This window comes from Stenella coeruleoalba (assembly GCF_951394435.1).
Source record: "Stenella coeruleoalba genome assembly, chromosome: 11".
In the NCBI taxonomy this organism is placed as follows: Eukaryota; Metazoa; Chordata; class Mammalia; order Artiodactyla; family Delphinidae; genus Stenella; species Stenella coeruleoalba.
Genome location: NC_137157.1, coordinates 99,193,759 through 99,207,067, shown reverse-complemented (window position 1 = coordinate 99,207,067; position 13,309 = coordinate 99,193,759). Strand labels below are relative to the sequence as shown.

At 59.0% G+C, this 13,309-nt stretch overlaps 1 protein-coding gene across 3 annotated transcripts in view; it reads left to right on the top strand.

The window, feature by feature from the left end:
- SLC6A13 (solute carrier family 6 member 13) overlaps positions 1-8,638 on the top strand; it is a gene marked incomplete at its 5' end in the record, with an annotated part of 30,187 nt that extends 21,549 nt beyond the window's left edge. For 2 of the 3 annotated variants that reach the window (XM_079938408.1, XM_079938407.1), the window contains 8 exons: positions 2,339-2,442; positions 3,260-3,384; positions 4,933-5,045; positions 5,276-5,413; positions 6,097-6,199; positions 6,679-6,779; positions 7,842-8,012; positions 8,316-8,638. In XM_079938408.1, the coding sequence (XP_079794534.1) occupies positions 2,339-2,442; positions 3,260-3,384; positions 4,933-5,045; positions 5,276-5,413; positions 6,097-6,199; positions 6,679-6,779; positions 7,842-8,012; positions 8,316-8,423 (963 nt within the window). In that variant the 3' untranslated portion in view covers positions 8,424-8,638. Of the gene's footprint in view, positions 1-2,338; positions 2,443-3,259; positions 3,385-4,932; positions 5,046-5,275; positions 5,414-6,096; positions 6,200-6,678; positions 6,780-7,430; positions 7,767-7,841; positions 8,013-8,315 lie in introns of those variants that run through there. The other variant, XM_079938409.1, reaches the window with a different exon arrangement.
- Positions 8,639-13,309: the final 4,671 nt, after the last annotated feature.

Sequence of the window (13,309 nt, the reverse complement as noted above, 5' to 3'; positions counted from 1 at the left end):
AATGGCTTGCCCTGCTGTCCTCCGGCCCTTCCCGCGGCCCCGCGGCTCTCCCGCCCCAGCAGGCTGGCCAGGAGCAGCTGCGCGGAGCCGGCTCGCTAGCCTCCAGCCAGTCTGAGCCCCGCACTCTGAGCTCTCAGGCCTCCTGCTGCCTTTTCCTCCGTTCTCCTCAAGCTCTCCTCCCAACTCGGTCTTAGTCTCTCCCCCTCTGGGCGAGGTGACCTGCCAAGTCACAGTTTTTCTTGTTTCTGCTTCCCAAGCCCAAGTCTGCAACACTTCCTAACCGTGGGATCTGCACGTGCGCAGCCACGGAACATCTCCGAGGAAACAGAGTTTCCTGCGTGGACGGCGGGTCAGGCTGTAGCCTGGGCCCCGCCAGGCACGGGGAGTAGGCCTCGGGGGCCCGAGGCTGGGCAGGTCCAGGGCTGCATCCTGGATAACCGGCCTGGAGACACCTCCCCGGCCCTCCATCCCAGCCTGGTGGGATCCTTCCTGTACAACCTTAGAACCTCTTGCCACAGCAACCCGCACTTGGGGCTGCGATAATGAACAAAAAGGAACAGTGACCTTCAGACCAGAGGCCACTGGGTCTTCCTGGGAGGACTCTCCTCGCAGAGTCTGGGGCAGATTTAGAAGAGGAAAGGATTTGAGACGTTGCAAAGGAACAACCAGGCTCCCCGAGGCACGTCCTCGGTCCGGGGTGTCCTCGGAGTTTTGTGGCCTGTCCTCGGCTTCTCTCCTTTCATTCCTGCCTTTTCTTTCTCCAGCTTCCGAGACCCCCTCTTCTTTCCCCATGATCATTTTTCCTGAGGTTTAAAGAAGCTCCCCTTGGTGTTTTCGACCTTGCCTGTTTCCTTGCTGGTCCTGGCTCCTCCCTTGGGGTCTTCCTCTGTGCTTCCTGCCCCGGACACCCTGTCCCTGGTGGCAGCTCCTGCCTCCCTCATAGCCTGGGGATGGGGGTCCCCGTGGGCAGGAGGGGCAGAAGGTTACAGACAGTCTCCCCCTGTCCTCACCCTCTTTCCCGCTCTGTCCCCATCCCTGCAGAAGTGGAGGGAGAGCAGGAGGAACGAGTGCCCGGGTGGATGCCAGTTCTCAGGGGCTGGAAGGCAGGGATCCCCACATCTGACTGGTCATTAGGGTCGCCCAGGAAGCTTTGAAACAATACAGGTTTCCGGGTTCTCCTCTAGGCCTAGTTCAGGGTCTCACCCGGGGATGCTGGCTGAGGAGTCTGCGTTCTGATGCTGTCGGCTGGCACGGGTTCCCTCAGACGCACCGCAATGCCGAGGAGAGTGGGCATTTGGGGGGGTGAGTGGTGAGAGAGGAGGGAGGTTAGGGGTGGTCACGACGGTTAGGGGTGTGGGGAGGGAACAGGTAGGGGCCGAGGAGCTGTACACAGAAGCAGCTGAGGCTTTGGTGCCCGTGGGCCCTGTGAGCCCGATTTTAGTGGAAGAGCGGGGGCCTGTTTGGGGGCTCACGAGGAGGGCGGACATGAGACAAGAAACGCGGACCCAGAAGTGTTAGGACACCAGCCTGGCGATGTCCGCGGCCACGGTTTGGTGCTCAGGTCCCCTGAAGGCAGGAGGTGCCCGGGGAGGGTCTGTGGCCGCAGGACCCCACCTCCTGTGGGTCTGCAGCGCCGCAAGTGCCGTTCTCCTTGATCTTCTTTCCCTTTGGGATGTTATTCTAGCTGTTAAATCTAAATCATAACATGCACGGGCGGGGCCAGCCAGCTGAGATAATAACAAGCACAGCCATACCCTATGTTTAGCTGGAGAGCTATCTTCCCCCCAGGGAGTACAAAGCTCTTCACAGATGACTTCTGTCCATCCTCTCGACGCCTCGTGACCTGGGGCTCGCTCTTCCTGTTTTGCAGAGGATGTTGAGGCGCAAGGGGCAAAGCTACGTGCCCGTGAAGGCGCTGACGCAAAGGACCCGCATCCCCGCAAAGCCTGTCGCTGGGATCCTTCCAATCTCGGCACGCTGCCGGGGGACCTGGGGTGGGGGACGTGGAGGTAGAGCCCTGGGCTTTGTTTCCATTATAGAAAAGACGGGCCAGGCCCCACTCGGTTCTAGAGCACCAGCTCGTCGGCCTCCATCGTGGGTCCTTCAGTCTTTCTCCAATGCCTGATGCCCGTGCCATCCTGGGGGTGCCCGAGAAACTCCATCTAGGGGCCCGGGAAGTCGAGCGCATCGGAATAGCATGGCCGCGGGGCTGCCTGCGCGGGCTGAGGGCAGGGGTCTGCCATCCTGTGCCTGGCTTGGCTGTAGGCCTGTGTGGTCCGTGGAGCCCAGACAGCCTGGCTCCCCTGAGGCACAGCTTTCTCGTCTTTTCCCTGCATAGGTGTGGATGGACGCAGGCACCCAGATCTTCTTCTCCTTTGCCATCTGCCTAGGGTGCCTGACGGCCCTGGGCAGCTACAACAAGTACCACAACAACTGCTACAGGTGAGCGGGGGGCAGGGCCTGAGTGCCTATCCCTCCAGGTATGCTAGAGCAGGGGAGATTTGAGGGTGCGCCAGCTCGTGGATTTCCCTACGCCCCACCTGCCTTCACGCCATTTTCCAACCCCCAGGGCTGCCAGGTGGTGAGAGGAGCCAGTGGCAGCTCGGGCGAGGGATTGCTTCCCCCAGGACGGGATGGTGATGGGTGGCCGGGAACCCCCAGCAGGGCCCAGCCTGGGGCTAATGTAGAGGGCAGTGGGCACAGGTGTGCAAGCAACCCAGCTCGGGAGTGACGTCATACAGAGCCTGGTCCTGTGTGCTCTGTACCTGCGCCCCAGCAAACACTGAATCCCCTCCCTGTGGTTCCCTCAGGCCCACCTGGCTCACGTCAGAGAATTTAAGCCAGTTTTAGTATTAGCTAAACAAAATCACATCATGCATTTCAAAATTGAATTTAGGTGAGTACAGAGCACCTGTTGCTTGGGTTCTCCGTGCCCCTCTGCTCTCCATTAACGTACCGGCATGCACGGGGTCACAGGGGTAGTGTCCCAGGAGGCGCAGTGGCAGCGTGATGGGAAAGGGGAGCTGTGTGGCCATGGGTAATGTTTAGATTCTGTTACTTCCTTAGGGTCTCATTCTTGCAGGATGACCGTGGGTTTAGTCCAAGTCTGAGCCCATGGAGTTGGGGGGACAGAACCAGACCCTTGGGTTCCCTCTGCCCCTGCCAGGCCGGCGGCGTCACCTGGGGTTCCTGCGTCCCGGCCTGAGGCGCTGGCTGCCCCTCTGACCCTGCTGTCCCCACCTCCCCGCCCCGCCTGCAGGGACTGCATCGCCCTCTGCTTCCTCAACAGCGGCACCAGCTTCGTGGCCGGGTTTGCCATCTTCTCCATCCTGGGCTTCATGTCCCAGGAGCAGGGGGTGCCCATCTCTGAGGTGGCCGAGTCAGGTGGGTGGTGTTTTGGGGGGTGCGGGGGGCCTAAGGCAGGGGACTCTGTGAGCTTTGTTTGAACCTTCACCAGCCCGCCTGGATCTGCAGGCATTCCTATTGTCACCTACACTGGGGGTGACCTCTCAGTGGCTGCGTCCTGGGGAGACCTGGGATGGACTTAAACAGCAATTCCAGCTTCAAAAGGCGAACGGGTGTGCAGAGAACACTGTCCCCTGCACCCTGGCCTCCAGCTCCTCACCCTGGAAGCAACCAGTGTTACCAGGTTCATGGTTTTACTTCCAGAAATAGTTTAGGCTTTTATGAGAAAAAGAATACACACACATCTGTACGTACACGTTCAAACACGCGTCCGTATTACGGTTTCTGTCTCTTACACCTCGTAACAACCAAGTGATAACGTGCCGTATACATTGTCATGCATCCTGCCGTGTCTCGTTCCCCTTAGCGTGTGTCTCAGAGGTAAGTTAACTCCCGGCACGTGGAGTCTCCTCCTCTAAGTGCCTGCCTTCCCACCACGCGGTGCTGCTCTTGCTTTTAAATAAAATCACAGACGGATCCCCCGTCTGGGTAAGCGGCCAGTGTTTGCCTTGCTCGCCCCCCACGCCTGTGGACCACCCACTTGCACCTCTAACAAGATGATTTTGATCGTGGGGTTCACAAGCTCCCCCCGTCACACAGGGTGCCGAGCAACGGGAAGCTGACGTCGCTGGTTCTTGTTAAGAACGATGGTGTTTCTCTTTTACGAAGCACAGCCCTGTGCCAGGCTCGGTGCCGGTGCCGTGTGTCCGCTGGTGCGTGGGGTGGGTCCCAGCAGCTGGGAGACGAGCGGAGGAGCTGACCACTGTCCCGGGTCCCTCGGTCATACCCTTCCTTTCAAAGGAAGCTTCCTATCGAGGACCCGGCGCTGGCATGTGACCTGTTCCTGCCGTTTGAGCCAGCTGAGGGCAGCAGTGTGTTTGAGAGGATGTGTGTCGTGGGTATTCTGAAACTCACGCCAGCTCACTTGCTGTAGGGTGACAGAAAAGGCTCGGGGAGCAGCGGTGGCCAGCGGTGGCCCCAGACCCAGTCTAGTCTTGGAGGTATTTTCTTTGGAACTTTACGGAAACCACACAGCGCTTGCCTTAGGGGGCAGGACGGCTCCAGGTCCGCCGCTCCCTCCTTTTACACTGGGGCAGCTTCACAGGCGTCCGCGGCCTGCCTGGCCCCCAAGCTCTTTGTAAGTTTGAAAGCTCTGGTTTGGGGGCAATAGGTCTGGAGAGTGAGCCCTCAGGATGTGAGGCAGAACTTACAGGAATGCAGGTGACGGACCCCGTCCTCTTCTCTTTGCATATCCCGTAGAATGCTCACAGCCTTCAGGTTCTGTTGCTGCCAGTGAGAAAACAGTGGGCGATGCGCTGGAGACTGGGGACCGGGTCAGGGTTGGGTGGCTTCTCCTGGGTGGGGACGGTGCAGGGGGGTAGCTCTGGGCTTCCGCTGTCCCGTGTCCCACACTGGGAAGCCCACCTTGGGGTGGCACTGGGCCGTGTCCCTCTCTCCCCGCCGCAGGCCCTGGTCTGGCCTTCATCGCCTACCCCCGGGCTGTGGTGATGCTGCCTTTCTCGCCCCTCTGGGCCTGCTGCTTCTTCTTCATGGTCGTCCTCCTGGGACTGGATAGCCAGGTATCGAGAGGTGGCCGCTCAGAGCCCGAGGGACGGTGGTGTGTGTGGGCTGGGGGCTGGGCGAGTGTCAGGCGCGGATGCCCTGCTGGGGAACAAAGGGAGCTTTGGAGGGGGGTCCGCTCCGGGGCTGGCAGGAGGCCGGCAGGGCTGCCCCGGGAGCGAGGCGCCAGCTGGTTGACGGAGCCTCTCGTGAGGGCTCTTGTCCTCCAGTTCTTTGCCCTCTCGTCCAGTTCGTGTGCGTGGAAAGCCTGGTGACGGCGCTGGTGGACATGTACCCCGGTGTATTCCGCAAGAAGAACCGGAGGGAGGTCCTCATCCTGGGGGTGTCTGTCACCTCCTTCCTCGTCGGGCTCGTCATGCTCACAGAGGTGAGGGGCTGGGCGGCTTGCAGGTGGGGCCCGGCGAGGGGGAGAGCTCAGGTGGGTGACTGCCACCTGGCGGGGGGGGCAGGCTGCTGTAGTTACAGGTCACCGCCTTCTGGGCTTCGGGGCCCGGGGGCTCTGGCCCTTTCCCACCCCAGGAGGCACTGACCACCTGGCTCTGGGCGTGGCGGAGGGGTGCTTTGTCTCCACGGAAGCTGAGAGGTATAGACATGTTGGGCTGGGAAAAATCGCCTCTCCAGCAAGATCCCATGAGCTCCCAGGCAGCTGACCCACGTTCCAGGGACAGACTTCAAAGGCAGAAAGGGCGCCCTGGGGTGGGTGACATTCTGAGTGATGTCTCAGGGGAGGAGGGGGATGGAGCTCATCAGCCTGATGACACCCGTGGCGGCCCCTATCCTGACCCTGTGTCCAAAATGCACACTGTCCTGGACTTCTGGGTCCCCCCCTGCGTGTTCTCAGGGGTGAGCTAACAAGGGCTCTCTCATGCATCTTCCTTCCAAAAACAATAATCAAACATTATTATTGTCCCATGTCTGCCGAGTGCTTTACCGCTTACAAACTACACTGTCCCTTAGTCTCTGTCTCCTGTGACCCTCCCCACCTCTGCTCCGTGCCCCGAGGGTGCCTGTTTCCTCTGGCTAAAGTCCTGTCTCTCTCCTCCCGGGCAGGGCGGTATGTACGTGTTTCAGCTCTTTGACTACTACGCAGCCAGTGGCACGTGCCTCCTGTTCGTGGCCATCTTTGAGTCCCTCTGTGTGGCGTGGGCCTACGGTGAGTGACTCTTCCCGTGGTCCTGCGCAGGGCCCTCGGACAAAAGAGTGACCTCACTGCTCACACCCACCTCCTCCTCAGACTTCTCTCCCTCCCAACCTCAAACATCTCAAGAATCCTACCTACATTGCTACCATTGGAAAAGCCCTCCAGAGGCGGCCTTGTCCACCCTCCTGGTGCTGGCTGCTCCCGGGCCACCCAGGTGGGCCCGTGTCCCATCCTACCCAGAGCTTTTCAGCCTTTAACAGCCTTGATCACCAGAAAGTTCCTGCCTTTGCCTAAGCCAGGTTCTTCCCACTGCTGTTTATGCCTACGAATTCCATCCGGGGAAGGCTCTGCTCCCAGCAGGGACTGGAGAAGACAGCCACGATGTCTTTTACAGACTGTCCTTGCCCTTCCTGGTTGGTGTGGTCCCCATCCTGATGCTTTGGATGCTAAAGGATGTCCTTTCTCCCCCTTCCTTCTCTTCTTCGTGGCAGGTGCCGGGCGCTTCTATGACAACATTGAAGACATGATTGGGTACAGGCCGTGGCCCCTTATCAAATACTGTTGGCTCTTCCTCACACCGGCTGTGTGCACAGTAAGATAACCTCCGGGGGGCTTCCCTGGTGGCGCACTGGTTGAGAGTCCGCCTGCCGATGCAGGGGACGCGGGTTCGTGCCCCGGTCCGGGAAGATCCCACATGCCGCGGAGCGGCTGGGCCCGTGAGCCATGGCCGCTGAGCCTGCGCGTCCGGAGCCTGTGCTCCGCAGCGGGAGAGGCCACAACAGTGAGAGGCCCGCGTACCGCAAAAAAAAAAAAAAAAGAAAGAAAAAACCAAAAAAACGATGACCTCCGGGAGGAAAGCCAGATGAAGGGAGAGAGATGGTAGAGCAGAAGGGTAGACGGGCCATAGCCCTAGAAGGTACTTACCCGTGGGCATTGAAAATCATTTAGAAGTTTCATTCATCCTCCTGTTGGGTTCTAGAAAATGCCGGCAGGATAGATTCTTCCTTTCCGTTTCACAGAAGGATCAACTGAGGGCCAGAGCTGTCAGACTCAACCCCACAGTGTGAGTCTAATGTGGCAGGTGCATCGGGCTGCTGAGAACAATACCGATAAGCACCGAGATAACAGTAGCAGTTCCAGAGCACTTACTTCCTGCCGGGTACCAAATGCTTTACGCGTTTAACCCAGTCAATCCTCACAAGAGCCCCACGAAGTAAGAATTACCATTATATCCACTTTTCAGGTGAAACGGAAGCCCCAGAGGTTAAGCAGTTCGCCCAAGCTGGAAGGTGGCCGAGAGCTGGGGCTCAAGCCCAGGCAGCTTGGCTCCGGAGTCTGGGCCTGAGCCACTAAGCGCTGCTGCTCTGGCTTTACCTGTGTCAGCAGCACCCCCTGTGTGCGAAGTATGATGAGGCCGGGGCGACCCAGGCATGACCCCTGCCCTCCAGGTGCTCACGGCCAGGCACAGAGCCATGTCCCAGTTGAGGATGCCCAGGGGCACAGGGACCCTGGAGGGACAGGGTGGGTGCCCCGGAAGTACCTCCTGGGGGTGTGGATTTTGAGCAGATGTGGAAGGAGTTCGGAGGCAGACTGGCCCAGCTGGTCGGGGGGACCCATGCTCCCCCAGCCGCGTCTCTTCTCCTCTCACCCTCAGGCCACCTTCCTGTCCTCCCTGATCAAGTACACCCCACTGACCTACAACAAGAAGTACCTGTACCCGTGGTGGGGCGATGCCCTGGGCTGGCTCCTGGCTCTCTCCTCCATGATCTGCATTCCCGCCTGGAGCTGCTACAAACTCAGCACCCTCAAGGGCTCTTTCAGAGAGGTAGGGAGCTGGTGGGGAGGAAAGCAGTCAGAGGATGAGCTGGGGTCCCCTTGCTGGCAGGTGGCTGCCTGCCTGGGTAGCAGCTGGCACACAGGAGGGCCAGGGACCCTGGTGTGGGGTCAGAGGGACAGAGGGAGTGCTGAGCAGTCCCAGGAAGAGACAGGATGCCTCCAAGACACCGCTGTGGTTAGGGTGTTGGCACCTGGAGAGCAGGTTTGGCACCTCTGGGGAGGCAGTGATGAGGGACGCTGGCAGACTTGCCCCCTCTCCGGCTCATGACGGACCCCTCCACTCTGCTTGCAGAGAGTTCGCCAGCTCATGTGCCCAGCTGAGGACCTGCCCCAGTGGGCCCGAGCGGAACCCTCTGCCCCGGCCACGCCCAGGACGTCGGAACTGGAGTCTCACTGCTAGGGGGCAGGCCCTGGGACAAGGGGCCAGTGAGCCTGGCTGTGGGGACAGTTGCAGAAGGAAGGCACAGAAGCAGCCCTGCTGTGCTTCTCTGCCCCGCACCACCCGGGGTAGACAAGATAAGAGGGGACATGCTGGAATCCACCTCTGAGCTGGGCATCTCCCACCCCAACTTCCCTGCTCCAGGGGTGGCTGGACAGGTGTGAAAGGCCAGGATCAAGAGCATCCCCTTTGAGAGGGGCCTTGGGAGGTGGGGTGAGGCTGCAGGCGGGGGCGGGGCGGGAGAGCTCTGTTTGGCGCCCTTCATTCCATTAAATCCACGTTCTTCCCACCAGCTGCTAGCAGTTCCGCTTGGTTTCTGCCCCGACCCACCCCCGCCTTGCTGCCTTGCCCACCTCCTCACTTTAAAGTGGGGCTTTTAGGGATTTCCCTGGTGGCGCAGTGGTTAAGAGTCCGCCTGCCGATGCAGGGGACACGGCTTCGAGCCCTGGTCCGGGAAGATCCCACATGCCGCGGAGCAACTAAGCCCGTGCACCACAAATACTGAGCCTGCGCTCTAGAAACCGCGAGCCACAACTACTGAGCCTGCGCTCTAGACCCTGTGAGCCACAACTACTGAGCCCTCGTGCCACAGCTACTGAAGCCCGCGCGCCTAGAGCCTGTGCTCAGCAACAAGAGAAGCCACCGCAATGAGAAGCCCGTGCACCACAGCAAAGAGTAGCCCCCGCTCGCCACAACTAGAGAAAGCCCGTGCACAGCAACGAAGACCCAACGCAGCCAAAAATAAATAAATCAGTTAATTAAAAAAAAAAAAAGGCGATGGAGGGGAGAAGGAGGAGGCACCTGAGCCCCCGCTGGAGGAAGGAGGAGGAGAGCGGCTGGGCTTCTTCCTGCCCGATTTCCCCTGCCGTCTCCTTGCCTTGACCTCGCCTGTCCAAACTGTGTGCGCCCGCCAGGGGCTTGGTGTCAGGGGTACGAGAGCGGGACAGCAGGGACCGCGGGCGGAGCAGGGCACTACCCGGCTGGGCCAGAAGAGGGAGCCGCTGCCTCGGGACCACCACGCTGCTCCGCTCGGAAGGAACATGGATAGATGCGGATGCGGCAGCCCCGGCGCGGCCACGATGGCGGCGCACCGCGGGGACCTCCGCTCGGCTGCGGGGCCTGAGCGCGCAGATGCGCCCAGAGAGGAGCCAGGTGGGAGGCAGAGCCTGTGCGACGTCGGGGTCAGCGGGTCTGGCCTTGGCGCCCCCGCCCCCCGCCCCCGGCTCCCACAGGGGTGCGCCGCAGCCTGGCTCTGGGCAGGTGCCTGGAGCTGGAGCGGGCGCGTGTGTCCGGGGCCCACGGGGGAGCGGGGACACACAGCAGCCCTTCCCCCCGCATGTCTTCCTGTGTCCCCACCTCTGTTCATGTAGCTCTTCTTCCCGAGCTGTTCCTGGGAGGTGCAGGGCATTTCCTGGGCGATTTTCTTACGAGTCAGTTAATGGGAAAATGCACCGAAGTCTTCAGGTTTTGATTCTTCGCCGTTGGGAGAGTTTATTAAAATCGGTGACAGCAGCCCTGCTGTGTGTTGGCCTTGGTGGTTCCTTCCTGGACAGTGGCTGGGCACCCCCCAGTGTGCCAGGAGCAAGGCAGTCCTAAGATGGAAGAAATAAGTCTGCTAGAGAAACGTGTGGGCCTCGAGGTCCCACACCTGGCGTCTCCACCCGTCTGAGGACATTTCCAGGACACCTACTGCATGGTGCTGTGCTCAGGATTCACGAGGAGCAAAGACAGATACATCTCTTGAAGGACAAAGGATGACAAACGCTGTGGAAGAGAAGCAAGGTCTCAGAAGGAATAAGTGGGCGTGGGAAGGATCCTGAGGGTCTAGGGTTGGGGGTCTGGGAAGGCTGTTCTGAGGCTGAGGTATGTCTCTCTCTCCATCCTAGCAAAGTTGCAGGGATCTGCTAGGCCCAGGGAGGGGGGTGAGCAGTTCAGTCACGGTGGTTTGAACCCTATTTCGGAGCTTCGTTGACGGTGCGATACGGTGTGAAAGTAACCCGCTGGCACCGGGATCAGGAGACACAGCTTCTAGTCGTCAGCGGCCTCGGACCTGCTGTGTTTCTTGGTGGAATTCAGGTCTTCCTTTTTTGCAGATGGAGGTAACACTGGGCACCCCGCCCACACACGGGTTTGTTGTAGGGCTGGATGGGGTCACGGGTGTGAGAGCCCAACGGTGAGGTCATGAGACCAGTGGGGGGAGGGCTGATCGGGACCTGCTCTAAAAGCCAGGGGTCACGTCAGGGAACGGCAGCAGGAATACCCAGACGTGGCTTTGCCCCCTCAAAGGGGTAGTGGGGGCGGGGCCGCTTTCTGTCCCCTCTACTGGAACTCTGCTTGGAAGGGCAGATTCAGATCCTGCAGGTCCCAGAGGAAGAAGACAGAAAAGGAAGGGGAGCCCTTTGTCTAGAGGCCACACCTGTCAGAGAAGAAGACCTTAGGACACATCATTTAGCTTCTATTCACCCGAATTTTCTCATCTGTAAAATGGGCTAACAACTCCTACACTTCAAGGTTCTTGTGAGGCAGGCATAGAGCCTCAGGTCAAGTGATAGCTGGAAGGAGAGAGGAGCGCAGCGGTACCCGGAGAGTTAGGACTGGAGCCCGTGGACATTGGGGAGCCACGGAGGGGGCACTGAACCCGTCAGGCTGCCGTGGAGCCTCAGACCTCAGACCGTGTTCACATCACACCCAGGTCTCAGATCCACACACGTGCGCACACACAGTGCCTCACTCTCCTCAGATGAATGTGCATAGACCCAGACACCACAGTCTGCCAGGCGTACCCCTTTACGGAGGCTGGCAGGCCTGCTTTAGGTCTGTGTGCTCTGTGACCTTGGGCAAGTTCATCGCTCCGATCCTTAATTTGCTCCTCTATAAAATGGGAATAGTAGTATTTACATCAGTGTTGTTAGAGCCCAGTGGAGGGTGTAGGCACAGCTGCCTTGGGGACATATTTCAAGCAAATCCATCCTATTTTCCATGATTCCACCCTCCCCCCACCTCTGCATTGGGCTGTCAATGAAACAGAAAAGCCCAGAAAGAGCTCAGTGACATCCTTGCTGCCCCCTGGACTCCCCAGCCACAGGCGTCAGGTTGCACTAGGCCCCAGAAAGAAGGCTACACGTTTATTAACTAAGCATTTTTGCCAGGAGGCAGGAGAGAGGCGGAGCTAAAGGAACCTGCATCCTGTGGCCTGAGAGTCCTGCTCAGCACCAGCAGTTTTGTCCAAGAAAAGCGAGACATGAGTCCTTCCAAGCCCTAGTCTGTCCCCTGTTTCTGGGAGAGCAATGCCCTTTCAGAAGAGGGAAGACTGAAATCAAAATTCCCCTCAAGTTGCATCCATCCATCCATCCTTCCTTCCTTCCTTCCTTCTATCCATCCTTCCATCCCTCCATCATCCATCCAAATGCCTACTCTGAGCCAGCACTATATTAAGTGCTGGAGGCAGAAACAAAGAATTATGAAAAGTGACCCCTGCCCTCTAGATACTCCTGGTCTGGGAAACAGTTTGCTGCAGTGGAACAAGCAAAGATTTTTGGAGCCAAGAGGCCCAGCTTCAAATCCCAGCTCCCTCATTTACCACCAGTAAATGAAGCCTTAGGACACATCATTTAGCTTCTAGTTGCCCCAGTTTTCTCATCTGTAAAATGGGCTGATAATTCCTACATTTCGAGGTTCTTGTGAGGACAAAATGGGGTGACATGTAAAGCACCTAGGCTGAGTTAGGTGCTCAGGAACTAGGTTCCTTCCACGCCAGGACTTCCAAAAGTGTGCACGGGTTAGAAGATGACTGTGGTGAGGAGAACATTCGACGGGTTTCACTGCAGCAAGATAACGGATTCATTATTTCATCTCGACTCTGGGCCCTCCCCAGTATGGAAACAGGCCTGTCTTAGGTAGGCTTTCCAGGTAACTTAGGGAGCCCTATCTGTTGTAAAATGGGGTCTCCTGCCCCCAAGAGTTCACCAGTTGTTCTGAATGCCCAGTGGGGGCTGAAGCTGCGGGGTTGGGTGGGCTTGAGTGCGGGAGTTCGGGTGTTAGAGGGAGGCGAGGTCAAACACGGCAGCTCTTCTCTCGTGAGGTGGAGGGGAGGTGACATGTGTATCCCCAGGTCCTCGCAGAAAAGCCCCACACACTGTAGGCGTGAAGTAACACTTTTGACTGAATGACAGAGCTAGGAATTCACCCTCTGCCCAGCCTGGTTTCCTCCCTCTGGCGCCCCTTCCCGGAGAGGCTGGGTCTTCTGTTCTGAGTGGCTGCGGCCAGGTAATCACACGGACTTTGGTACCCCTCTGCAGCGAGCTGTGCAGTTGACACACGGTGGGGACGGGGACAGGGCATTGCAGCAGCTCGATCACTCCGTGCCCGCCGAGCACAGGGGAAACCGTGTGAATTCGGCCGGGGCCACGGCCCTTCTCCGCCCCAGCCCGCCTGGCTTGCTCTCCACGGGGAGCCTCAGGGAGATGCTGAGAGGGGCCTGAGACACTGAGCGGGGGGTGCTCGATGGAAAACTACAGACTGAGACTCGCGCTCCACACCCCAGCCCTGCGGGGAAGTTCTAGGACACACAGGGGAGGAACAGGCAAAGGGAAATTTCCCTTTCTCTTCACAGCTTCTCCTCCCCCCACCACCTGGGCCCGAAGAAGCGTCTTTATTATCCGGAAGGGGGCACTGTCTGTCCTGAGTGAATGGCACCGGACGGTCCTGTATGAGCACCGCGAGGACATCTCAGAAACAGCGATGAGGACCCCGTTCTGGAGAAGCTCACCGGGCACGTCGTGGGGACACAGATATTTATTCAACAAGTACCAGTTCACCACTGATGGCCGTCAGGCAATCAGACAAGT